The 27,200-nt window shown below is 47.3% G+C and overlaps 1 protein-coding gene across 10 annotated transcripts in view; it reads right to left on the bottom strand.

Moving 5' to 3' along the window:
- Positions 1-8,703: 8,703 nt before the first annotated feature.
- epb41a (erythrocyte membrane protein band 4.1a) overlaps positions 8,704-27,200 on the bottom strand; it is a 34,807-nt gene continuing 16,310 nt past the window's right edge. For 2 of the 10 annotated variants that reach the window (XM_047019570.1, XM_047019574.1), the window contains 13 exons: positions 26,771-26,968; positions 25,834-26,370; positions 25,210-25,287; positions 24,000-24,241; positions 23,562-23,636; positions 23,330-23,377; positions 22,360-22,422; positions 20,349-20,522; positions 14,466-14,594; positions 14,143-14,244; positions 13,194-13,274; positions 12,614-12,734; positions 8,704-10,421 (listed from right to left, as the gene is read on the bottom strand). In XM_047019570.1, the coding sequence (XP_046875526.1) occupies positions 12,636-12,734; positions 13,194-13,274; positions 14,143-14,244; positions 14,466-14,594; positions 20,349-20,522; positions 22,360-22,422; positions 23,330-23,377; positions 23,562-23,636; positions 24,000-24,241; positions 25,210-25,287; positions 25,834-26,370; positions 26,771-26,968 (1,826 nt within the window). In that variant the 3' untranslated portion in view covers positions 8,704-10,421; positions 12,614-12,635. The remainder of the gene's footprint in view (positions 10,422-12,613; positions 12,735-13,193; positions 13,275-14,142; positions 14,245-14,465; positions 14,595-20,348; positions 20,523-22,359; positions 22,423-23,329; positions 23,378-23,561; positions 23,637-23,999; positions 24,242-25,209; positions 25,288-25,833; positions 26,371-26,770; positions 26,969-27,200) is intronic. The other 8 variants (XM_047019578.1, XM_047019571.1, XM_047019572.1 and 5 more) reach the window with 8 other exon arrangements.

Genomic DNA, 27,200 nt, shown 5'->3' on the forward strand with positions numbered 1-27,200 from the left:
AGCGTATTTCAGGAGCGGGGGGTTATATAACTCAAGCCGACAATACTGAAGATGCAAATTGCTGTAACTAGCAAGACCATACTGTCCCAAGGCCAGGGAGAGCACAGAACACATCAGGCACTCCACCCAGACAGACTTCAATAAAACTTCTTATCCCTTTGATTCACGGAAGCCCAAAATTCCTTGAACCCTTAGGTTTATAGACAATGTCAGAGATACTACACCACAATGAACAGTTGGACCACTGTAGATGGTGCGATGGAGCAAAATATGTTTTCTGTGCTATACTTTCCCATGACATTTGATATGACTACAAACAGCAAGTAATTTAAAGCTTATGTGGTATACTCAAATTTGGTTTGGTATATTAATACGGGCAGATGCATAAGATGATGCAACGAAAACCAAACGGAAGGCAATAAGGAATCTTTTACTTGGGCTGGTTTTTCATAAAGTACAAAAACAGCATTGCTTTGCAGATATTGTGTCGATATGCACTGGGAGAGACAATGACTCAAGGACTGAAGATTAGATACAGACGGACAAATCAGCCACTTTTAAAAAACTCAGTTGGAATGCGTGTTCAAATATGCATGTGTTCCTCATTCAAGTCCAAACAGACTTAGATGCATTCCATATGAGCTACCATGAACCAAAATATATAGAAACAGTATATGAAGAAGATAAAAATCGACATGAATACAAACTTTAAAAAGCAACTCCAATTGGTGGACGTATGAAGTCAACAGACAAACTGTGCTTCCAGTGAGCCGTCCTGGTGTGAGGATGACACATCACTGAGCCACATGGTTCCAGCTTGGGTCTGGTTGCCCTTGGCAGCAGCCAAACTTCGATTGCCACACACCTCAGTGGAGTCTGGCATTTTGTGCCTGTCCCCTGAAGAGTTTGGAGCCCTGGGCGCCGGAAGTGTCAGCATTCGCCTCTCTTCTCCCAACTGCTGCAGCATGCGCTCATCTTGTCCTCAAACTGAAGGTGAACGAACTGCAAATCAAGTGGAAACAAGCTTCCTGGTCCAGACCTGAGATGATGGATATATAATGGGCTTTGGAGAACAGGAGAAAGGCTTTGACAGCAGATCAAAAGATGTTCAACTTGTTCCGGCCAATCAAACTTGAGTGAAAACACTTTCTAGGCAGTTCACAAACCGATTGTATGCACACCTTTTGACCATGAGTTTTAAAATGGTTTCAATGCTTGATCAGGGCACTGCTCTGGTTTTGTGGCCAATGTAAAACCCCTTACACAGCCAAGACATGATATGCAGTAAAAGTGTATCCATGTATATGTATTTATGGGTGTATTTAACAGGGGACAGTGCATGTAAATAAAGATAGCTGTACATGCGCGGGAGTTATCCAAAGGGCTATTAATCAATTGTAATCCCTGGACATATGAATATAACACAACATTTAAATGAGATTGAAATGAAAAAGGTATTGATATCATTCATAATCATGCAGCAAATAAAAAAAAGTTTTCATGTTTTCCATAAATAAATAAAGCCATACATAATACCATACATTATACATTCCATTTCCTGTCCTTGGTTGAAGGTTTTGCAAGGCCACAGTCCAAGGTTTTGCTACTCACCCAGCCTGCGGCCCACATTACACCCAAGCCCACTTGGGGAAGGCCATTAACCTGGGCTGCAGCAGCCTCCAGCTGCCTCTAAAACATGAACATTGTCTCTGCTCATTACAGATGTACAGCAGGCAGAAGACAGCGAGCTTTAAACATCAAATGCCTGCGGCAAACACCTCCAGTAGGAGCACAGAGGTAAAGACAGAGGAGGATACAAACATAAACACACACACATACACGCAATCACACTTGTAAACACACACAAACACAGACACCACTTCTAAACCACCCCCTCACACACACACACACACAAGTTTTTGGACTAACTCTACTTTGTGTTTACACTTCCATCTGCTGTTCCATTTCTCACCTGAAAAATTAAGTTTGAGAAGCACATGAAACAGATTGAATATGCTCCTATTGACCAAAGCTCCCTTGCCCAAGAGAATTCCCTTTTCAGAGATTTTTCACAAAACAAACTCAGTGGGAGAGCTGGTACACATATCCTAATGAGAATAACGCAGACAGAAACAAACATGTTTGTATAGACTAGCTCTGTGTCCATGAAATAACAGACATAAACAGTGAAACAGTTATTAAGTCTGACTTACAGAATGGACAGTGGGTGTTGGGTTAGATTAACTCATGTTAATCACAAGTACTCAACACAAGCGGATGTGATGCAGCACAGCAGAGCACAACACATAGAACACAGTAAGGCACCACTGAAGTTGATGGACCAGCTTTATTTAGAACCAAAACTGTCAACTGGCAAAATATAGCCTAAAAATCCTCTGGCTAGGTTTCAAAATTGCTTTATGTTTTGGCTTGACAAGTAAATAATCACCTTTCAAAACTTGCCAAACTAAGGGTAGCCCTGAACTGTGGCTTGATTCATTGTGTCTTTGACCACTTCATTTAATTTCCCAGGAGGCAGTGGAAATAGATTCCTTTTCAAGTCCTTTTCATTTATTTATGTGAGGCATGTAGCCAACCGATCCCCTAGTTAAGGGATTTCACGAATAGATGGATCTGCTGAGACACATGACAAACACACCTGTGAACACACGTCACACAATCCCACAATCTGTGGTGATCCCACAGGATTAACAAAAGGATTCTAAATGTATGACCAGTGGGACAAAAATCATAAACAGGAGGACAAATCAGGAATGCAGCGACAGGCTCTCTCATCATCCGGCAGTTGGTTGTGTGGACCTGACTAACCTCCAGCTACTTCTAATCAACAGAATGCAGCCAGCTGTAATTTTCAGCCCACATGAGATTTGCTCTGGGTTTGGTTGGACGGGGAGAGGGTGGATAGTTGAAGGAGCGGTACAGTCCTATCTGAAGACATTACTGTAACATAGCCCTGGAAACATGTGGATAACAAGTGGAAACACCTGTTAACAGAGGACAAAGGGCAATGACAGAGGTTTCACTATGTTTTTGTTCACTACACATACTGTATGTATTTTTCACAACTTCCCTTATTTTTCACAGATGACTGTAGATAGCTCCCTGCAAATGAAAGGAATACCGAAATATAATACAAGAATGTATATCACACAACGTGTCCTGTTGTCAGACACATTGGTTCTATGACCAGAGGACATAGTGTGTGCGTGTAATCTGACGCAATCCTCTGAATCAGCTCACGTTAGCTGTGGTTAGACGTCCCCAGGGAGGGAGCAGGGTCCATGATGCCAGCCATCCCACAGAAGAGAACAGAAAGCAGCAGGGGTGCAGGAAGAGACACAGAAACATGCAGATCATCAGGAGCTAAAAACAGACTTGGAAAGGAAGAAGACTGGGTCAGAAAAGGATAGAGAAGGAGAGGTGGAGAAGAAGTAACAGTTTAAACAGAGATAGAGAGAGACAGCGAGAGACAGAGAGAGAGACAGAGAGCGAGAGACAGAGAGAGAGACAGAGAGAGACAGACAGAGAGAGAGAAACAGAGAGAGACAGAGAGGGAGACAGACAGACAGAGAGACAGAGAGACAGAGAGACAGAGAGAGAGAGAGAGAGAGAGAGAGAGGGGAGAGAGAGAGAGAGAGAGAGAGAGAGAGAGAGAGAGAGAGAGAGAGAGAGCGCGCTGGCTGTAAAAAGGCAAAGCTGTTTTCCACATGGTTGGGTACCTCTGGGCAGGCCTGCCAGATCCTGGTCTCAAGATGAGCAGGACCTATTCACTGGCTGCCAGTCATGGGATCTGCAAAGAGGGTCAGTAACAAAGCCAACGAAGGGCTGTTCTGCTGGCGATAAAAATACATGCTACAAATGCTATGTTATTACAGCCAGGGAGATAATGCTAACAATCTGTTCCACTGTACTGCCAATGGGCAGGGAGGAAGTAAAACACCAGGCAGCAAAGACAACGCAAACACACAAAACCACACACACACACAAACAAACAATGTCACACAGACACATGCATACACTCCCCACCCATACACACACACACACAAACACAATCAGTAAAAACATCTGAATGGAAAATTCAACAGACTTGATGGTTCACATGAGACCTATCTGTGCCTGTACAGTGGCAGCGGTCACATAGTGTGAAGCCAGCACATTGTGACCACCTGCTATGTGACTGTCCCTCCCCACAGATGTGACAGAAAGGTTGGGGACACAGATGGAGGATGGAGCATGGAAAACTAAGCATGTGAAAGCACTTGAACCCCAAGAGAACACGAACAAACCTGGTCCCTAACTTTCCTGTCGTTTTCCCAGTCGGTTAGAGAATGTGACACTTACCCACTGAGTGAGCAGGTGGAGGCAGAGATTTAGCTGGCAGGGAGGGGAATCAGAGGAGGGGAAAAAGGGAATGGAATAGAAGCAGAGTGAGAAAGAGGGAGAGAAATGCTGCACAAGTGGTGAGGGAGAGACGCCGGGAGGAAATAAAAAGAAAGAGAGTCAAGAAAGAAAGAATGAGATACTTAAGATACGAGACAATCGAACGAAAGAGCTGATGAAAAAGTGTGTGTGAAAGCAACAGACTCAACCTGCTGCTCCTGGACAGGTGAAACTGATTACCTCTTACCTAACTCCATTCTAAAAATCAATTTAAAATGTTCTACGTATTTCTGCCTGGGCTGTCTGAGCTAAGACTGGCTAGAGACACAGAGGCTAACGTCATCAGCTCTCCTGCAAGGTCACTCTCACCTGGAACGACACAGACCGAGGCTATGACCCCCATCCTCTGTGCTGCTACTTTCCAATCTGCCGGATGTTTTCACACGGCCCCTAAACCCATGGAGTTTCTTCTCAGCGCATTAGGCTGGAGGATGGAGGGTGGTGAGTGTGGCGCTAGGCTCTGATTGACAGGTGATCCGCAGGCACCCAGCATCAGCCCAGTCCTGCGGGGCCATTCCCAGGCAGTGCCTCAGCTCAATGTTACCTCAGTCTTGTCCTCGTGTCTTCCTGTGGCAGAGAGACTGTGGTGCCTTGTTGGAGGGGGTTCAGTTAATGAGGCGCAGGAGATTAGGGGTCGTGAGGAAGGGGTGGGCTTCCCTTCAACACCAGAGTCATCATTACTGGCAGCTCACCTATATGGTACAAGCGTTGGTTGGGGAGAGGGGGAGGGGGCCTGGTGCTATCAGTCACGGTTTGAGTAATGGCACTATAAAATATTTATTATAAATCTGCCCCAACTAACCGTACCCAGGACTTTTAGAGCACAAGTGGGACAGCACGGTCCCACAGCCTTCGAAGGACATGAGAAAGAACCTGGTTCTCTACCCTCATGTTGACACGGCGTGATGGGGGTTGTCCCTGATATCACAGTGGACCTGCATGACAGGGAGACAGTGCCGGGGGTCCTGACACGGCTTCTCTATATTCCTACCATGCAGTGCTTGAACATTTAATCAGGTAATAAATATGCCTGTGGCCTCACGGCGGTTTCCCCAAATCTCTGAAAAGAGGACATAGGTGCCAAAACACCTGCTGGCAGGTTTCTGATCGTCAAGCTTGAGGGAGGGACACAGAGGCAAACAGTCTGGCTCGGTGTTCATTAACAAACCACACAACCCGGAAAACCCAGATCAAATGATAGAGCACAGGAGTCGTAGATCAGTTCGACAGCGGTAAACGTTCCGTGGATGGCTTCAGTGTGCCTCAGAGTCGGTGGCAGGTGGAGACAGTTTGTGCAGTGCAGGACTCGTCTGGTTTGACAGAGTGAGCGTGCGACCTGGGAGAAGACAAGCAGGGCCAATCACAGGGGACGAGTAGCACACGGCCAGGACATGTGTCACTTTTGATCAAAAGATGATGATGGTGGCCTGAGGTTAGAGCTGTCCAGTGAGGGATGACACAGGTCAAAGAGAGAGAGAGACAGTGGGAGTGGGAGGGAGAGACAGAAAGGAGCGGGGGAGAGAGATTGGGAAAGAGAGAGGGTGAACTTATAAGCAAGTGGAATGAAAGTCAAAATAAAGGCGGATGAAATGCCACCGTTAATGAAACAGTGGATAACGTGAGGAAGGGTTGTAGGGGGAGAAAGAGAGAAGTGCATAGAGAGAGACGAGGCACGGAGGCAGAGATAAACAACAGTACGGTGTGATGGAGCGACTCCTAATGCAGATGGCTGCTTAACTATGCAGCGGAGCGTCTGAGGGGCTCAGAGAGAGAAGGAGGAGAAGGCTGAAGGGTTGCAGACGGCAGACTCTTGGTGCTGCCTCCATTACCCGACCTAGCTCAATTAGCTCAGCAAAGCTCCCCCGGGTTGCCCCGGGCCCCTCTGGACTCACACTGCCATCACACAGGCTACCATTACGCCTGGATGTCGCCAAGGGCATGACAATGAACAGGTGGTTGTGAGTTTGTACAGTTGGCAATAACTACCGCAGCACTTATGCTTTGGACCATGTTCAGGTGATAAATACAGCTGTATGGCAGCTCTTATTCCAATAAAACATCCTCTATTTGCCTGACATGGCGGTCTGAGGACAGGCAAGATGAAAGAGAATGTATTTCTGCACTTGAATGAAATTAGTGGTATAACTAAGGGGTTGAAGGCGGCACGGCACTTGGGCCTGAGACCAGCCTCAGGAGATGATGTGGTCGTGACTAATGGAAACCGTTTTTAACCGAACAACAGTTTTAAAATGAGAGCTGGATATGGTCACAGCACTGGTTACAGGTTCTTTTCGGCAGTTAAATTCAAAGCTAAACATACAAATGTTAATGATGAACACACAAAGGTATAAAAGGGAAGCCGGAGTGTCTTTGGAGTGGAACCTCCGGGACATTTGGTTCCATTTCAGAATCCAAATCAAGCTAAATCCAATCTAGATAAAAATGTGCTTCTGGGTACAAAAAGTTATTTAATCAGAGTATCAATATTTCATTATTATTTCATCTTCCTACGAGGCTTGTGCTCTTCCACTAGATGCTGAGGAGAGCATGAGTGCTGCAGTGTTTGCACACCATGTTCAACGTAACAAGAGCCCCCAAAACCTCTGCCACTTTAATTGCATTTCTCTACAATTGTGCAAAACATCCATGTCGGCAGAGGAGACAGAGAACACTCCGCTGGGATTATTCCTGCTTTCTTCCGGCTATGCTTTTAAGTCCTTTATGGAGAAGTCGACAGGAAACCAAATCTCCTTACATATTTACTATCCAGTACTGTCTGCACACAAACTGTACTTTTACTGTCTGTTCATGTAAGACTACTTAAAGTGAGGTGAGAGATAGAGAGAGAAAGAGAGGGAAAGGGGGAGAGAGGGGGGTTGGGAGGAAGAGAGAAAATAAACAGACCAACGGAAAAGAGAAAGAACACAACCGACAAACACGTGAACATTTTGGGTGCAGATTGAATCACCGGACCCAGATTTCAGCTACATATGGTGCACCAGCTGTCTTTGAAAAACAGTAATTGTTTCTCCAGGTGTGTTTATTAATATGAATCCAAGGCCATGTGCAGACCTGTCAGGCTCAGCCCCTTGCCCTGAGAGTAGAGGTACTTTCTTTCATTACATTATTTATTGGCTCCGCAGACCTTCGCCAGAGCTATGTGCCATGCACGCTTACATTTCAGCTATGATTTGTATGTACAACACGATAGGAGTGAACTTGTAGCAGCAAATAGAGACCATGCGGAATACATCTGGAACATTCTCAGTGTGCAATTGTCTGTGTTCCACATACCTGCGAGAATTCTTTAAGAATAGTATGAACTCGTGTTGATTCCACTTTATTAAAGAAACATTCAAACTCCATGAACGCAAACCAGCAAATAGATTGCTCTTTACTGCCTGAAAGATGGCTGCGATGACATTGTACAGTAAACGTAAAATATGGTCTGTCAAATGCACTTAACAACAAACTATTTATCAAGAGTGCGTTACTTGACTATCCCATCCATTCAGTAGTCAAAAAACTGTTATTTTTATTGACTCATAAGTAAATAATGGTGTCCTTGCCTGGGCTCTACACTTGACTTTTTCTGTTACAGTGACTGGTCCTTCGGGATATAATGCTAGTTGTCATCAACGAGGAATCCTACTGGCTCACAGTTACCTTGCTTGCAGTACTCTGGGTAGACACTGAGGATTATGTCAGGATATCAGCATGTTTACCTCATGTGGGACAACAGTGAGCTCACTTGACACCTTGTTTCTGGGTGTATCCAGAACTGTACACTGTGAAAGGGACCGAAACAAAGACTAAAGGACTGATCTCAAAACAGCTACAGAGTGATGTCATACTAAATCCCTCTCAGTAAAAAAAAGTGTGACTGAATAACATCCGGAAGCTGTCGATGTCTGCACCCAGCAGTTCTCCTTTACAGCAAGACGACGTTGACCATGTGATCTATCTACCAGCGGAGCTGATGGTCTGAGGGGCTGAGTAACCTCAGAGCAGACGCAGGGAGCTGTCTGAGGGGTTGTTGTTCCAGGGCCCCTGCAGCATCAGCGCCCCCTCTTCATCTCAGACCACCTTCCTCCCAACAGCCTGCAGAGTTCTCCGTATCCCAAATAAGAAAAACAAAAAGGACGTTTTTTTGTAGTATTTTACGTGAATTTACAAGCAATCGACTCAGGTTCAAATCGGTCTGAAGAGATGCTGGGGTGTTGTATGACAAGAAACGACGACTGCAGAGTCCACGTTTGTTTTTATTCAGTGCTTGGTGCTCTTTTATTACATCATCTCCTCCAGTGATGACACAGAGAGAGAAACAAAGAGGGAGAGTGAGAGAGACAGAGGGAGGGAGAGTGAGAGAGACAGAGGGAGGGAGAGTGAGAGAGACAGTGGGAGGGAGAGTGAGAGAGACAGAGGGAGCACGCTACGGGGCCTGTGTTTGCTGGTCTCAACTCTCATTTCAGACTAATGCAGAAAAGGGAGTGCCGCAGCTAAGAGGACAACACGCCAAAGGAACTACAACACATCGGCTTCTGTACAGAATACTATTTCTACTATAAAAGCATCATGTTAAAATAGACAGAACATTTACAAACTGTATGTGCTGTCTGTCATCTTAGCTTCAATGTTGGTAATGCTTGAAGGGACAGTGTGTACGTCATTGTGGGTCAATTCATTTAATCCAAATCATTGCATCTCAAAGATAAAAGGTATAAAGAATAGAAATCTTTACAAAATTGTTGTAAAACTTCAGTTGCTAGCATCATGGCTACTGTACGTACAGAGATCTCTAGAAAGGTTTATATCCACTGTGATGTGGGTCTCTGTTTGCTGCTTGTTTCTCATTTATCAGTTACTTTGTCACCCTTCATGGCTGCTCTCTGCATCACATCAACCCTAATTAATCCCAATCCTGTTTGGGTTTGGCATGGATATATTGTCTGCAGAAAGACTACATGCTTGTTCCTCTCTGTGGATGAGTACACACTGCCCCCTTTGGTAGAAAAGTAGAAATACATACAAATGAATGCAGGACATCAAGTTGCCTCTGCCATGCCCCCCCACCCAAAAACCCAGCTGTAGCTGGTGACTGGAATGCTCTGTGATGTGACCTAATACAAAAACATGTGACTATAGACCAGTGGTGAACAGACGGGTCATCTAAATGCTGGACAAATTCACAAAAGTAAGACAAAGATGAAAATAAATAAATTAATTAAATTATGCTTTTTTAAATACACTTCCTTCTCCTGAATCCTTAGCTACTCGATTGACTACAACAATGACAACTAAAATAATAAATCTATGAAAATATCATTCACCAGATAATTACGTTCAAAAGAGGAGAAACACTCTAAGGTCCCCCCCAGTTTTGATCAATCTTTTTTACACTTAAATTGAAAAAATATTTTTGACATTGAGAGGGAAAATAAAATAAACTTTTACTGTACAAGAGATGACACTAAACTCAGTTGTGTTTTAAACTTGAAGAGGAATTCATCTTTGTGATGGTGGAGAGTCCCAGATCAATCACCCACAATCCTGCCTTCCAGAATGTCCCTCAAAACTTGAAAATATTGATAACCAATTACAGCGGTAAGAAAAGCCATAGAAAAATATGAACTAAGTCTCGACACGACTAAAAGATCGAATGCCCTCGGAAATGTCCTTAAAATCTCCAGACAAATTGGAGAGGTGAAAAAGTCAAATAATGTTATTTCTTTTACTTCATTACACTTAGAAAAAGATAGTTTGATGTTGTTCGGTCATTCAGGTTTTGGCAGTTAGAAGATCTGGTCTGGTGTGTCTGTCCAAGGCAGTGAGGTTGGGGATGGGGGTGTTGATGGGGGGAGGGGTTCTGAGGTAAACGTGTAGGAGAGGGGACACGATCGGGGAAGGGTGGGCAAGAGCTGCATGTGTTTCTGTTCCTGGTGCCCTGTTTCCACTGGCAGCTATGAAACAGAAAGACAAAAGAAAGAAGAGAGCCAGAGAGAGAGAGCGAGAGAGAGACAGAGAGAGAATGACAGAGAGAAAGTGAGAGAGGTGTAGAGTGGATTAAACATGACCAACATTTTCCTCAAACAGTAAATCATAATAAAAGCGGAGAACCGGGAGCTTTACTTTACTTTATATCAGAAGAGTTGCATCAATCTCAATCTGACACTCAAATATGACTGTAAGTATGACATTATATTTACTTTGAGACTTTAGGGCTACTAAGGAGAATATGAACCACTTAAATGGATCCTATTCAAAGGCTGGCTAGAAGGAACGTTTTTTACTCTGGGACCAAACATGATAACGTCACCACTCAAGCACTTCATTGACGCAACTCTTCTAATATAAGAATCTGACCACCCTAATGCCACAATGATGGTAAACATGTCTGGGGAATAAGGCCAACAAGACAGAGGGAGAGAAGGAGTCCAGCCAGACTGGAGAGAAGTGGAGGAGGGTGGATGGGATGAGGGTAGAGAGGAGGAGGGTGGAGAGTGGAGAGGATGAGGGTGGAGAGGAGGAAGGTGGAGGGAAGGAGGGTGGAGAGGAGGAAGGTGGAGGGGAGGAGGCTGGAGAGGAGGAAGGTGGAGGGGAGGAGGGTGGAGAGGAGGAGGGTGGAGAGGATGAGGGTGGAGAGGAGGAAGGTGGAGGGGAGGAAGGTGGAGAGTATGAGGGTGGAGAGGAGGAAGGTGGAGAGGAGGAAGGTGGAGGGGAGGAGGGTGGAGAGGAGGAGGGTGGAGAGGAGGAAGGTGGAGGAGAGGAGGGTGGAGAGGAGGAAGGTGGAGAGGAGGAGGGTGGAGAGGAGGAAGGTGGAGGGGAGGAGGGTGGAGAGGAGGTAGGTGGAGAGGATGAGGGTGGAGAGGAGGAAGGTGGAGAGGAGGAAGGTGGAGGAGATGAGGGTGATGAGGAGGAGGGTGGAGAGGAGGAAGGTGGAGCACTGTGAGCGGTGTTCAGAGGCCTCTCTGAAGTAAACACAGTGAAGTTGATTTAACTTGTGTGAGAACAAGAGCAGCACTGGCTAGCACGGACGCAAGGCGGGACACGGGGGGGAACATAACAGGAGGGCCCCGCTGCCATACTAAACCCCCAGAGGAGGCAGAGAGAGGGAGGGGTGGGTGTACTCTGTGTATACAGTGCATACCACCCTGGCAGCTGGCTAAGAGGCCCCAGCCTGGCAGCACAAACTAGGCCACAATTAAAGCCACATGGGCACCAGTGTTTACAGACCTCATGCAGCGACTCCTTGTTTCATGTTGGAATATGCTTGAGTAAACTGAAAATGCATGCCGTTTCACGGCGCTGCTAAATTGCAAGGACGGGCAGTTTGGTTTGAAACCTCCCCTGTCTCCTCTCCTCTGCACAGAGCTTCACGGCCACTAGATTTAGCCACGGAGCAGTTAAACCGTTGATTGAAACTTCATCCCCCGCCTTGATTATCATTTATCCTCCTATCGTTTTACATGTTGTGTCGTGTGTCTCTCTTAAACCACTTAGCATATCATTAAAGTCTGTAATGGCTTCAGTGGAGTAATCAGACTGGAGACTGCTATCATTAACGTCCTCCACTCATCAAGACTTTGTTTGGAACAAAACAACACCGTGTTCCATGTCATTTAGCGAGCTCATATTAAAACCAAAGCCCTGTGGCATTCTCTTCCCTGTGTACAAAAGGCCATATCTGGCCACATCAACACATCAGGCTTGGCTGGGGGACGCCGCAGAGAGACGTGTGTGTTTGTGAGCAGTGGAGACAGGCACAGCCAGGGAGGGATTTACTGCGGAGCTCAGAGCAGGGCAGTACATTTCCCTTTCTCTCTCTGGGGTTCAATTCCAATCTGTTTCCCAGAGAGGACCGTGGAGGGAGGGGGGGGGGGGGGAGGGGGGGAGGGGGGGAGGGGGGTGTTTGTCAGACTGGAGCATCCAGAGCAGTGGTGTGTAACCTGAGGCTGGCCCGCTGATGGGAGGCATGGACAGATAACGTGAGCGTGTTGTAAAGATGATGCTGGCAGGTGAATAGGGTATCTACCAAGAACTGAGGTCAAAGACACAGAAATACCAGGTGATGGATGGAGAGGCAACCACAGAATACACAGAGACAGAGAGAAGGGTGATTTGGAGGTCTAAGTGTGTGTGTGTATAAACTTACTGTGGCTGGGGTGTGGTGGGGCCTACTCTGGAGTGATCTCTGTTTCCTGGTGCACGACCACTTTGGTAACAGACATGTCTGGGTGCTGCTCCTTGGCCTCCTTTATGGCCTGAGCCAAAGCCTGGGGGGGGGGGGGGACAGACAGGAAAAAGGGTTTCCAGGGTTACTATTCAAACAGATTTGCGTATGATAGAAACAGAAAGCCTGCATTCGGGAGATGCTGACTTTATTTGCAAAGACATTCAGTCCAGACAAATCAGAGCTGCAAATAAACACCCCCAGCCACGTGTGTATATATTTTTGTTCTTTCCAAATGAATTAAACAAACCACACAGGGCAACACACACTGAGGACAAAGTGATTAATATTCCCCTCAACAAACACAGACTGGGACTACATCACATTTCTCAGATGTGGAACAGATGTGTAACAATAACAATTCGATTCATTCCGAGCTGAAAAAAGATGAATGTTTCTCCTAACTAATACGAAAAGGTCTGCAACCACACCGAGAGCAGAGCTGATGCAGAGCTGATGCAGAGCTGATGCAGATCTGATGCAGAGCTGGTGTCCTGCTCACCTTATCATGATCGATCTCAGTGTCTCCAGTGATGACAATCCTCTTCTCGATGCGAGTCTCTGATATCCCACCTTTCACTGTCTGAAATACAGAGAGAAAGAGAGAAACATCCACGAGGAAGAGACAGAGTAAGAGAGGGAAATCCACCGGAGAGAAAGAGATAAAGAGAAATACAGAGAGACAGATATATAAACATGGTTGAGGAAAGGGAATAATGGATGTCCTGGGCTCAGGGAGAAAGGCAGAGAGAGCACAGGCCCTCCACTTCCACAGCCCTCATTCTCACGTAATCATCCAGATCCAACAACAGCTCCACAGAAAACAGATACAGATTCACAAAGCAGATAAGAGCTGTTACAACCTTGGGGGTTGTGCATTGTGTGTTGGTTGTTTTTTCTGCCTCTGTGTCTACCACTCCCCATGCTCAGGTACGCATGCTCAGTGTCCCAACACTCCACAGACACAGAGCTGGCTACCAGCGACCCTAACCCCAGGCAAGGGCCCTCTCCATGAGCTATTTAAACAAGTGCCCCGCTAACCAACAATAATTTAGTCCGAGCTGGCGTCAAAATCGAGATGTCAATATGCTGAGTCAATACCAATGACATGATTGATATAAAACACAAGTTCATTACAGCTCTGCGGTGATGTCCTCTATTGACTGCTATTGATTGTTGCCATGGGGAGGCACCTGTCTCCTTGGCCTGTGCTGTGATGAGTGCATTACAGGAGAGAAGGGAATTATACAAAATAACAATCAAGGGGGCGCGGTCATCTTCTTCTCCAGGGCGTTAAGTAATATTTACGATTACAGGTAAAAACGATATATAAATGTATCGACCACCCAACCTCTTGTTTTTCACCTCTTTTGGGGGGCGTCCAAGTCTTAATTAGGGGGGTCAACCCCCCCCAAGCCCCACCGTAATTCACACGCTGGAGACAGGGTTACCTTGGTGATCTGTGTGGTGGTGGTGGTGCTGACTGTCTCTGAGGTGATGGTCTGGGCACTCAGCAGCATCCCAGTGTCCCTCTCTGCCAGGCTGTCCACGGGCTTCAGAGGGGGAGGGGGGGTGGGGGGTGAGAGAGACACAGATACAAATGTGAGAGAGCAAGTTAGGGAAACGGAGAGAGGAGAGAGAGACAAAGAAACAAGCAAGAAATCAAGAGATAGAGAGGAAGACGGGGAGGGAAAGAGGTGATTTCACCATTACACAAGGCCCATTTGGAAAGGTTTGAAAGTCTCCAGAGGCCTGTCAGGATGCTGTGCTGTACCTGTGCTGACTCGTATGTGATGGTCTTGGTCTCGGTGTGCACAATGGGGATCTCTTTGTTGTCTACTGTGCCTCGCACCGAGTTGGTGACATCAGAGATCGTGATGGTTTGCGTCTTCATCACAGGGCTCTGTTAGGGGAACATACACTCAGTGAATAAGAGCTTTTCACTCAGGCGTCACGATCATCACAAACATCCTGTGCCTTCGTGTAGTTGTATAATCATTACCAAGTAGAGTTGTAATCCTCTCAAATGATTCTCATTTCACCAAGCCTTTACAGTCTACACAGCATATCCCTAGTCAGTTACTGGTAATCACCCCCTAATTACCTGGCTATACTGATCTTCCCAGGCAAGAAGCTCAGGTTCATACTAGCCAATGGACATCCAAAACACAACTACTAATCCCAGCCATATATTATCTAGGCGGTTTAAGGAAAGGATTTGTGCAGAACTATTGAAATGTAGGAAATACTGTCTGTTCCATGCAAGTTGGGTGTTTGCCTTTTCAAACACATCCCAGCAAGTGTAGGACCAATATATTTCTTCATCTAATGCAGAAAAATGAAAACTTATTTTACAAATAAACAATTAAGTTGAGCGGAAAATCTTGTCAAGAGAGAAAAACTAATTGCCTTGAATAAACCAGAGCTCCCAGGGGGTTTGGAGGCAGAGGCACAATGTGATCAATCACCAGTAAGCTGACATCCCCCTCAATGGGTCGAGATGTGAGAGTTTCATAATAAAAGTCCCCCTCTGGGATGGGGAGAGGAGGATCAAGCCCCAGGCAGGCCCTGGTGACACCGCATGCCAATTACCAACACTCCCCAGCTCAGAGATGCAAATTATGTAGCGCAGAGGCATCATGAATTACTTTCATTTTACTTTTTAATCTTTCATCGCCGGGCACTGTACCAGAAAAAAAGTCATTTGATTTAAGCTGTTCACATATTGAAGTCTGGTCTAATTCTCCACAGTTGAAAGGAGAGGCTATATATTATGTCTGATGGTTTCAGTTGAGTCTCAGCTGATGATATCTATGGGCTTTTCATGAACTGGGCTTGATTTTGTACAGACTGCTTAAGTTTTAGTTTTAAAAACGGCTTTCTTCTCATTGTGCAAAATGATTCCTATCATAACTTTACAATTAATTGATCAAATATTAGGTTTTCCTCTTTTCACTTGAACACCAGGACAGCCTCCCTTAGAGATCCCTCCTGATGAATGAGTCATCCCAATGACAATTCTGTTCTCCTACTAGTACAGGGAAAGAAAAGCCGACTTAAGCAATTATTCACAACAAAACCCATTTGCCTACAAATCCAGCACAAATTTCAAAAATACACATGCCTAATGAGGTGCTTTTATTTGTTTATACCTGCCAGTGACACCTGCCACCAAGTTTCCAACAAATTACCGTTACTGAAATAAGCATAAAAACGAGAGAATAAAAATGAATCTACTAAATGACAAAAGGGGGAGAAAATGCCTAATCAGCACAGAACGACTTCATTTCCTGTGGGCTGTGTCACAGTGAACGACTTCATTTCCTGTGGGCTGTGTCACAGTGAACATTCCAGGCTTGCTGCGTTGGAGTGACGATGTTCTGATAATCTCAACAGTATACAACATGTAGGTCCCACACAAATACACATACAGACACACATACTAACATATATACATACAGTGCATGTACTGTGCACCCTCACTCAGATTGATAAACATACTGTAGTTCTATCCCAGAGTAGTGTCCACATACTTCTATTTTAGTCATAGTCCAGTACGTAAGCTTTAGGTCAATGGTCACTTTTATTCTTAATTTGAGTGGGTTTTTGCACCGACCAATAGATCTGTTGGAAGCCTTCAGCACCCTTGTCTGATAGGGTACAGTGTATCAAAGTAAACATTTTTGAAGGCTTTAAAACATGACAGTGAACAATTGTCATTCTTCAAGAGGTTATCTACTAGACTATTACAGTCCCTGCTCATGTCTCAGTGCAACTTTGCTACAAGTTCAAGAGTGATCCTTGAAGAGGAAAAGATCATTTCGATGGCTTCATACCTTATGCACATAAGCTAGAATATGTAGTTAGTGTAAAATAAGATTTTTTTACATAGTTAACTAGCTTGAGTGTCAACCAGAATCAACCAACCTGTGCTGCCACCAGGCAATGTTGAAATATCTTTTTATACTTAAATCTTTTTATACACCTGAACTGGATGAAATGTAGCTCAATCTTAAGTATTCTCTCACACCCCCTCTCTGGGCAGTGATTGTTACAACACGCAGGTTAGATTTACAGCAAGCAAAGGAAGTGGCATACTATCAACAGTAGTGCAACGCTTAGCAACCAGTGTTCTTTTTTGTTTGGTAACCAGTAGAGATTTCGGGTAAACAAAGTACACCATGTCTAAGGAGTGCATCAGCTTTAGTTTAAGGCCATTTTAGTTACATAACTTTGTTGATAATAATAACTTATGAGTTTTGCTGTCTCTTCAACCAGGTCGGAGTGTTCTCCCCGCCCTGCTCGCCTCCGGTGAAATATAAACACAGTTCTCGTAAAGCTTGCTAACAGTGGCTATCTGCTTTATCGCAGAGAGATGCTTAGAATTCCTGGAGAGGTTTCGTCAACTTGTTGGCCAAATATATGTGCAGCTAGTTACTGTATCTAGTATGTAAATCTTGTTCTACAGCAGAGCACTGTGCTAGAGTTGTATGGCACAGAGGCGCTGAGGGAAGAGACTTAGAAGAGTCTTAGAGGAGAGCAAATTAAGTAGAGCAACAGGTTAACACAAGCAGTCCAGTCTGTCATACCATGTCACTCGTGTTGGTTTTTCCCTGTTGAATACTGGTCATTTGAGTCCTCAAAAAAATGTACTTGAGTATCTCAGGAAGATGCCTATAATGTTTCATCAGTTCCTGAAAAATACTGGAGAGGAGGACCTTAGTGGAACATTGTCCTTCAGTGACTTGAATGCTCAGTAGACATGTTCTAGTCTGTGTTGGTGTGTGTGTGGTGGTTTGTGTGTTGCGTAGGAGGTGAGGAAAGGAAGCAAGAACAACGGACAGGAAGAAAGGACAGCGGGGAAACCAGCGTCTGAACCCAGACATTCTCTCCACAGACGAGTGCCCTTGGTGGGGGTCACCAGAAGGGGGCGCTGCTCTTCTGACCTGGGCTCATATGAACACCAGCCACAGGAGAGTGAGTGCCATCACCAGCAGGCCCGACAGGAGGACCGAGATGGGGGACTGCGGGAGCCTGGCTGGGTACAGCTGGCATGGGTTTGTCACGCTCCACTCCTCTTCTGGCATGGGGATAGACACTCTCACAGTGGGCCCTCGGGCCTGATCTTCTTCCTCCTCCTCCTCATCTTCCTCCTCCTCCTCCTCGTCCTCCTCCTCCTCCTCCAGGAAGTCCTGGCTGAGGAGTGGCCGTCCTACTGCTCCTCGGGCCCCCCTCAGTAATCTTACCTGCCGTGCAAACAAAGGACGCTTCCCTCGCTGTGCTCAGCAACGGGAGACCAAGAGAGACAGAGAACAATGAACAGAACGTGTGGGGGAATGACCAACAGACAGGGCGTGAGGGAGGAGAGGGAGGGAGGTGTAGGGGCAGAGAAGGGAGGGAGGGAGGTGGGGAGGAAGGGGGGGAGGAAGGGGAGGTGTAGGAGGATGGTGAGTCACTGGGATGGTTATGGATAGTGTCCTCCTGTCGTTTGAACAACAGAGGAGGGATGTCAAGGCTGAGGAGGAATCCTGGAGGGCGATCTGTTAAATAAGTCTCTGGTCCGAATCAGAGTTAGGGATCAATGTGTGGGTTTTATCTGGCGGTGGCTGTCAGAGCAGAGCGTGGCAGTGAGGATGTGTCCAGGGTGGTCTCACCAGGCGAGACCCCTGGGGCAGCAGTGGAGGAGGAGAAGGAGAAGGACAACGAGAGCTGGGTGGTTTTTATGGCCTTCTGCTCCACGGCGGAGAATGGAAAGGGATTCTCTGGCAGGTAAAAATGCTAGCTAGTGCAACCCATTTTGGCAGTGCATCGGCCTCTTACACACCGTTGTGGGGAGAAGCGCCATAGAAACTGGCCTGGGAACGGCAGGCAGGACCACAATGTGCCATCCTCACTGCCTTGTCTGACAAGTGAAACTGTAGAGCTGTCAGAAATGTATAGAATAGCATGTCTGATGCACAGAGGTCAGTCAAAAGACTGATGTGCACATGGGGGATGTATCTGTATACCATGTGTTCATGAGGATAGAAAAATATTGTGGTTTTTATAAATGTCTTGCATGCAATAACAAGTTCAGGTGACTTCAACTCAACTGAGTTATTCTGCCTCTCAGACTGATGGCCGATGATGTAATGACCTGGAACTGTTAGTCATTGGGTTAGGCTAGAAATTGTGCTGTGACATCTCATGAAAAGTGCAGAGTCACTGGACATGAAAAGATCAGAACTGTAGATGAGAGAAAGCCTGGGACTGGGAGGACCCTCCAGGATGGGGGGGAGGCTGTTCAGAGACTGGCAGGATATTCAGGCTGCTCCAGGCAGCTTAAGTCTGGGACAGAAACTGTGTTTTCAGGGCAGAGGTGAGAGCTCGCTGGCCTGTGGCCTGAGCTGCACTCTGGGCCTCTGTGTCCACCTCCGGCAGCAGGGGCGAGGCTGGGGGTGAGGGAGACGAAGGAGGTGAAGGAGGTGGAGGAGGTGGAGGAGGTGGAGAAGGTGGAGGAGGTGGAGTGGACTGGGAGCCGGGGCAGGACTTTGAAAGGAGAGGAGGGGAGAGGAGAAAGGACAGAGACGGCATGTAAGAAGGACAGAGACAGAGAGAGAGAGAGACAAGGGGGAGACAGAGAAAACATAAGACATCCAGTGAGGGATAGATACAGGAAGGAGAATAGGGGGGAAAGACAATGACATGAAGAGGAGGAGGGGGGTCAGTTTTTTTCTGTCGTTGCTGTTGCTACTCGCTTCTCTTTTGGTTTTTCTTCAGTCACTTAGAAAATCAAGTCATCACAGTCATGCAGCTTCAGTTCAGGGATAAACCCAGCCATGCTGTTGGCAGATCAAGCACGGCGACAAGCTGGCAGCAGCCATTCATGGAGCTGATTGGTGGAGGGGGGCAGGCAAGGGGGGGTCAAAAGGGGGGCGTGGCTTAGAAGAAGGCGCCTATGAGGTCGCGGGGGCGAGCGCAATCCAGTGAAGAAGGTCAGATGCTCTTCCTGCCTACAGCCCACGGCCACAGCCTCCTGCTGCATTCACGCTACAGGACGTTCTTTATCTGGCTCATAAAGAAATGCCCGCTAGCGTTTTCTCACTGCAGTCCCTGCTCGTAAATACCAAATTAGAGTACCTTTACCTCTGACATGCCACCAACTACTCTGTATGCAGGTGAACGGGTGGGTGTCCTCACCTGCACACACACACATACACACACACACACAGAATCTTTACATATTGAACATGTGCACAAAGTGAGAGCTGAACTGACCAAATGCACTGCACTTTCTGTACACATTTCCAGTAAATGTGGCTTTGCACAATGTTTTTCCCATCTGTTCTCTGCAAGGGACCCTACTCTAAGAAATGCCCAAGACGTGAGTCAGTCAACAGGCTTCCTCTGATGACTGGGATCAGATTTGCATCGGAACTAACTCAATGATGTGAGAGAAGACCATAGCACCACCAAGTGGAAGATAGTGTTTAATGTCGCTGTGCAACAAGTGACACAACACAAGAACCTCTTGTGTTCTCCATGGACAATGAGAGCACAGACACTGCACAGAGACTATGGTTAAACTGGTGCCAGCTCTGAATAGCATTTCTTAAACATCTCATAGTATCCAAGTAGCCAGTTTCTCCTTCTACCTCAGTCTCAGGACAGGACTCACCCCGTCTGGCTGCAGCTGGCCGTTGATGCTGGCGGTGCGGAACGGTGAGTTGGTGGACAGGCGTTTGTCCCACTCGCTGGGCCTGGGGTCTGGCACGGACTCCATGAAGCTCCTTTTCAGCTCACTGATACTGGTGTGGTGACGCATGATTTCTGTCTGGGTCTTATCCAGATCCTGGGAGAGAGAGGGGGGGGGGGAGGGCAGGACGGCCGAAAGAGAAAAAAAGAGGAGTGGAATGTGGGACGTAAAGAGACAGAACATGGAGAAGGGGAGAATATAGAAAAGAGAGGAGGAAAGAAGGGAACAAGAGTGGGAAGCGTGGGAAGAGACGACCAGAAAAGGGACAGAGCACCCAGATTGGAGGGGATTGGGGAAAAACATTATTCCCATGTGATGAATACGAAAACAGCCGCTTAACCAAACAAATGCAACATCATGTTTGTCATTACTAATGCTGTTTGAGGAGGTATGCCTCTCTTACAGAGAGACGCAACGCCCCTCTGAAGGGGAAGCAGGCCTCCAGCCAAACAACAAGACACTCTCTGGACAGACAAGACTCCTTTCTCCCCATACGCAATCTCTGCCAAGTGCAGAGATCCATCAACTACAGTTGTGCTTATCCATATTCATGTGCAGGAGCAAACATCCTGATTTTGAGTAATTGCTTGTTACAAATCTGCAGCATGAGAGACGTGATTAGAGGCATAAAGTCTACTGTCTAATGAGTATTCAGAGGAAACATCTGCTAGCCAGCCAGCACTGGATGACGTTTTAAATGGACAGGAGTCTGGACCAGAACAGGCTGGGCCCGAGTGAGCCAACCCAGGAGGAGAACTCTGGGCGCCTCGCCTGTCTAAAGAGCATCTGTGTGGCTCTCTGCCATCTGGGAAATGGTCGCCTGGTTCCTGAAGCATGACAGTTTCGTTTTGTCAACCATCCCCAGTTTCTCATAAGGTGACAGCTGTTTTAGTTTGGCAGCAAGCGGAAAACGTTCGATTTGAAACGGCCAAAGATACGGCTGAGTTGTGAGGTGGTAGAAGCACCATTACCCTCGTGCTTTAATACAGGTGGATGTAAAAGAGCTTGGTTGACCAGGTGACCATTTCACAGAGCGTGTGTATGGGTGTGCATGTGAGTGTGACGGAGTGTCTTCTGAGTGCACACAGCCAGGGGGGGATCAACCATCACATCATCAACAGGTCAAAAGAGATGAAGGGAGACAATGCGTCACAAAGTTAGACAGAAGATCATGAGGACTGCAGGTAAGTGTGTGTCGGGGGGTCTTCAGGTCTCTGGTTAGTCACCATGAAGTTGGTGGAATGTACTGTAGCCACATATGGAAATGACAATGGCAACATTGTTAACCTGGCCATCAAAACCACCTGGAAATATATGACTGGGGAGATCAAAGGTGAATTTCCTTCTACAAGTTTTTATAAGTAGGTTTTTTTGGTACAAGAACACTATGCTGTGGTGTAAAATATAAGACTTTGATTGATAAATAAACCACTCAAACGTCAAAGGGTAAAAATGTTCTATCATTGCACCATCTAGTTATGGTGCAATATCAAATAAAGGTCTGAAATGAGAAGAAGCAAGCACATTCTCTCAGGCCAATGACTTGGCAGTTGCACCAATACAGATTTACTGATTGGCAAGTGTATGAGGCTATGATAGTGAGAGACGCAGCACTCCCAATCATATATTTAGCAAAATGCAACCAGGAAATGAAGATTAGGAAAGTAGCAATGCCAAAGAAAGATGAGTACTTGCATTAGAGTGAGACAGAAATATAGTGCATGCCAAGCCTTTAGGGTTAAGCTGAACGGACGGTTTACAGACAGAGAAAGAAATAGGGCGTCAATACAAGCTGGTGTACAGTCAGACAGAGAAACAGGCATCAATGCAGAAAAGAATAAAGGAAGACTGACGTGCAAGCAGAAAGAGAGAAAGTACATGCCGCAATAAATAGTCAAAGAGCAAAAGGACATTTCCGAAATTTGATACAAACCTCCAACATTAAATTACTATGTCTGATATAAATAGTTTCACCCTCAAGTTTCTTAGTTCTCTTCTGTGAAAAACAACAAAACAAGGAAACATTTGGTTGGTCTCAGACGTGGGAGTGCAATTCATTGTAATTTCACTGCTACTGTTTGACTTGAGGCTGCATCCACAGTGCATTTCTGATGGGATACGTGACGATGGCTCAAATCACAATGTTATGAGAGAAGTGCAGCTGAGATCAGGGTGCAGCATCCTGTAGGGTTCAGGCTGAGTTCACTCTGGTCACAGACAGACAGTGTGATGGGCTGATCCAGAGGTATGAACAGGTAACCCTGCACTGGAAATGTGCTATAAATGTGGCACACGCTAGCTGTCGACAGATATACTGTAACTATGCATGTTCACAGCAGTGTGCAGAGTCTGGGTACTGTAGTTTCCTGACGTCCACTGCCTCTGCTAAAGCTTCTCCTTCATCAAATGTATTTCTCACTTCCTAGTTCCTTGGATGGCACTGGTTGTGGAACTTATGTCAACAAGTTTTCTGTATTTTCTCTGAAGGAGGGAACGACCTGGTTAATAATGCATATCTGTGGCTGCTCAAACTCCTCAAAAGAAAAGTGCATAAGAAAACTGAAAATAAACTTCTCAGTACTGTATCTGTCCAAGGAAGTCTTTGATCACTTTGAACACATACTGTAAGCCCTCAAGAAAGGGGTACGTAAATAGCCCATTCTTGTATAGCTATGACAAACAGTAGATATACAAGGCTAGTCAGAAGTACAAACAGCCACAAAAACAAAATATGAGCAATAAAAATGACAACAAAAAACAAAGTACTGTCAATAGACTATTGCAGTGATGTAAAAATGGTTAGAGAAGCCAAATGAGGACACAAATCAACAGCGATGCAAGTGAAGCAAGGATTACAATGGTGACTCCTCATGCAGAAACACTGACTGGAGGAGACTTCTAACCTTCCTCACTCGCACCATCTCCGTGCTGGTTCTGTCTCGAGGCGACTGCTACTCCCCCCCACAGGAGGGAAGAGAGAGGCATGTGCGCGTTAGTGCTTGTGTACTCTAGATCAACCCCAACCCCAGCCCTTTAGTACTGTACTGTACTTCATATGCTTTAGACAAACAGACAAGAATAGCGAAACAGTCCATGCACCCCGCATGCGTCAGGCCCAGGGACCTGAACACAAACCTGGCTCTTTCTTTCCCTTTCTCCGTTGGTGGCTGTGACAGCGGGGGCGTGCCTCCGCTCTCTCCTGGCCACCGTCTGCAGCAGCACAGACACAGCTCAGACACGGGGCTACCAGCAGGGCGGTGCCACTGAGCTATAACTGACACCAGGGCAAGCCAAACCCTCACAAACGTAAAAGCTAGATCTCTCTGGAATGTTTATCGACCACAACACCCAGCACCCGAAAGGCTGTGTCCTACTATTTCCCACAGGCTATTTCCCAACCAAAGTAAACACAGTTCATGACAAAGACAAATTATACTAGAGGAATAGCCTACATCCTGTGAAGAGAGAAGAGACTTACTACAGAAAAAGATATTTGATTGAGGTGAAGATATTTGTTTGAGGTGTCCTGTATATATATCTGAGTTAATCTGTGTGCATGTGTGTGTATAATACCTTGATGTCTGGGGTGGACTCAGGCCTGGGGCTGTGTGTCTTGGTGGAGTCAGCCAATCGGCTCTCAGCCTTCCTCTCCGCAGAGCGAGACCGCCGTCCCGTCGGGGTGGAGGCCTGCCGGCGCTCCCCGCCGCGCGGCAGAGCCGAGGTCACGGGTGAGGGGGCCGCCTCCACTGGGGACACAGGGGTCATAATGGGGGCGCTGACGGGGCGGGTGTTCTTATCCGGGGTGGACGCCATGGCTACAGGGGGAACAGGAAGGGGAACAGGAGGGGGAATAGGAGGGGGAATAGGAGGGGGAACAGGATGGGGAACAGGATGGGGAACAGGAAGGGGAACAGGAGGGGGAATAGGAGGGGGAACAGGATGGGGAACAGGATGGGGAACAGGAAGGGGAACAGGAGGGGGAACAGAAGGGGGAACAGGAAGGGGAACAGGAGGGGGAACAGGAGGAGGAACAGGAAGGGGAACAGGAGGGGGAACAGGAGGAGGAACAGGGGGAGGAACAGGAGGGGGAACAGGAGGGGGAACAGGAGGGGGAACAGGAGGAGGAACAGGAGGGGGAACAGGAGGAGGAACAGGAAGGGGAACAGGAGGAGGAACAGGAGGGGGAACAGGAGGGGGAACAGGAGGGGGAACAGGAGGAGGAACAGGAGGGGGAACAGAAGGAGGAACAGGAGGGGGAACAGGAGGAGGAACAGGAGGGGGAACAGGAGGAGGAACAGGTTGGGGAACAGGAGGAGGAACAGGAGGGGGAACAGGAGGGGGAACAGGAGGAGGAACAGGAGGAGGAACAGGAGGGGGAACAGGAGGAGGAACAGGAGGGGGAACAGGAGGAGGAACAGGAGGGGGAACAGGAGGAGGAACAGGAGGGGGAACAGGAGGAGGAACAGGAGGGGGAACAGGAGGAGGAACAGGAGGGGGAACAGGAGGAGGAACAGGAGGGGGAACATGAGGAGGAACAGGAGGGGGAACAGGAGGGGGAACAGGAGGAGGAACAGGAGGAGGAACAGGAGGGGGAACAGGAGGGGGAACAGGAGGGGGAACAGGAGGGGGAACAGGAGGGGAGTAAACAGTCCAACCTCTGCTGGTAACAAAATCTGTGACAGTTTGACATTCATCCGTTGGTTACTCACACATACATTCACACTGCTACATTAATACATCCCACATGCAGGCCAGAGTGCTGCCCTCATGTAGTAGTCAGTACCTGTGGGAATCAGGGAGGGGCCGGGCTCTGGTGGAGGAGAGCGATCCAACAACTCAAACCAGTCATCCTTTACTAACACTGAGGAGAATTACAACCAATCAGAGAGAGAACACAACAGTCTGGTGTGTCTGGTGTCCCAAGCTCCACACAGACACCTGGCGTGCAGTGCAGCAGCACCATGTGAAGTAGCGAAGCCTCTGCTGGTCGTGACAAGCTCCTTTGCATGACGCACTTCCGAGAGAGCAAAGCTGAGTATAAAAACATAGGAAGAAGTTTTGAATGGTGAAAGTTTGAGAAAGTTAGAGCCATTATTCTCTCTGCTGTAGCCCTACGTTATTTTAAGCCTCTGTCCTCCCACCCTATTGGAGTAAGGAGCACATAACAGCAGAGGGAGGAATGGGACTGATTGTCTCCCACAGGATGTCATATGGATTTTTATTGAGCACTTGAAACAGGCCCAGGGCAGTGAATGATATTGGAACGCACTCCTTAGAAACAAAAGCAAAGCCACATAATCCAGACATATAGCTTGACATCACAAAAATAGCCCGAGTCTGCTCGCAGTCTAAATGCCAGGGTCTGTGGAGGGCAGGCGATACTTCAATGCGGTTTTATTTCTTGTACCTGGAGGTAAGGTGAGAGGTCTGGGAGGGTCAAAGTCGAGCAGGATATACCAGAGGTCATCCTGCCTCTGAATGTAGGATTGGAGCTGCCAAATCTTCTCCCCCAGAGCCCTAGTCCTCTTCCTAGCCCCACCCAGCTCCAGCTCCACCTGCTGCTGCAGCCTGCCAGCCTCCTCCTCCAGCAAGGCCAGCCTCTTGGTCTCCAGGCCCCAGTCTTGCCCCGGGACCAGGCCTGTCTGCCGGGCAGTCTGCTCCCACTTCTCCCTGAGGCTGTGGCTCACAGCCCTCCACTGCTTCTGCAGCTGAGCGACGCTCTGGTGACACAGCCACACGTCCTGCAGGGTCTGGAGCAGTGTGTCCTCCACCGGGTCCGCAGGCCACGGGCTGCTCCATACCTGCGCACCACCACCCCTCCCCCCCTCCTCTGCAGCCCGTCCCCTCCGCTGGGAGGCCCTGCGGATGGTACCCGGTACAGTGTCAGGAGGAGGAGGAGCGGCGCTGGGAGACGCTGGAGGTGGGGCTCTCCTCGTAGGGGCGACTGGCAGGGAAGAAAGAGGAGTCCTCAGGGGAGTCGGAGAGGAGCAGAGAACTCTCTGGAGGATGAGATCTGTAACTCAAACAAGCGTCTGCGGGTTCTCTGAATTTAGAGGCTTGTCTGTACAGAGAGAGTTCTCAGTGTGCCAAGACGCTTTCATTCATCGATATTATTAATCTCACAACAAGCACAGTAATTAGTCAGCTTGATACTCCAGCACATTGTCCTGGTATAGTGCTAGAGCCTGTTTTATTGTTGTAAGCTTAAATCTGAGGTGTGAAGTATGTGTGTGTGACACGGTGGCACACACACAGAGCAAGCTGAACAATCCAAAGTTAGGTTTGGCATTATCGTCTCATTCAAATGAGGAAGCGCAACAAAGCTTGGCCAAAACATTCAGTACCTTCAAGAGGGATCACACAGACATGGTCCAATAACCAAAACCAATCATCTTCTGAGATCCACACCCATGTCTGTTTAGGTGGCGCTTCAAGAAACCTGATTCTCTTGGTGGGAGGCCTCAGTTGAATGATCTTCAGCACCATTCTGGGAGGGGTGCGAGCAGAGCCTGACACTGGGACATGCCAGACATGCCGCGTGGCTGATGAGACAAACAAATCATTCACTGACTGTTTAGCCAAGCTTAAGGACCGCAATGTATAGTGACCGCAAGTACGCTAGGGCTCGCGTCTGCAGACCTGCTAAGCTATGTCAGGAGCTACAGCAGCCCTCTGGATGTCGAGATTACGTGGAGAATGCAGTTGCTGAGCGGCACTCTAGAATATTTCTGGGAGGTTCCGCCCTCGTAGGAAGTTCTATCCAAGCACATGGGC

The sequence above is a fragment of the Hypomesus transpacificus genome, chromosome 4 (assembly GCF_021917145.1).
Source record: "Hypomesus transpacificus isolate Combined female chromosome 4, fHypTra1, whole genome shotgun sequence".
NCBI lineage: Eukaryota > Metazoa > Chordata > Actinopteri > Osmeriformes > Osmeridae > Hypomesus > Hypomesus transpacificus.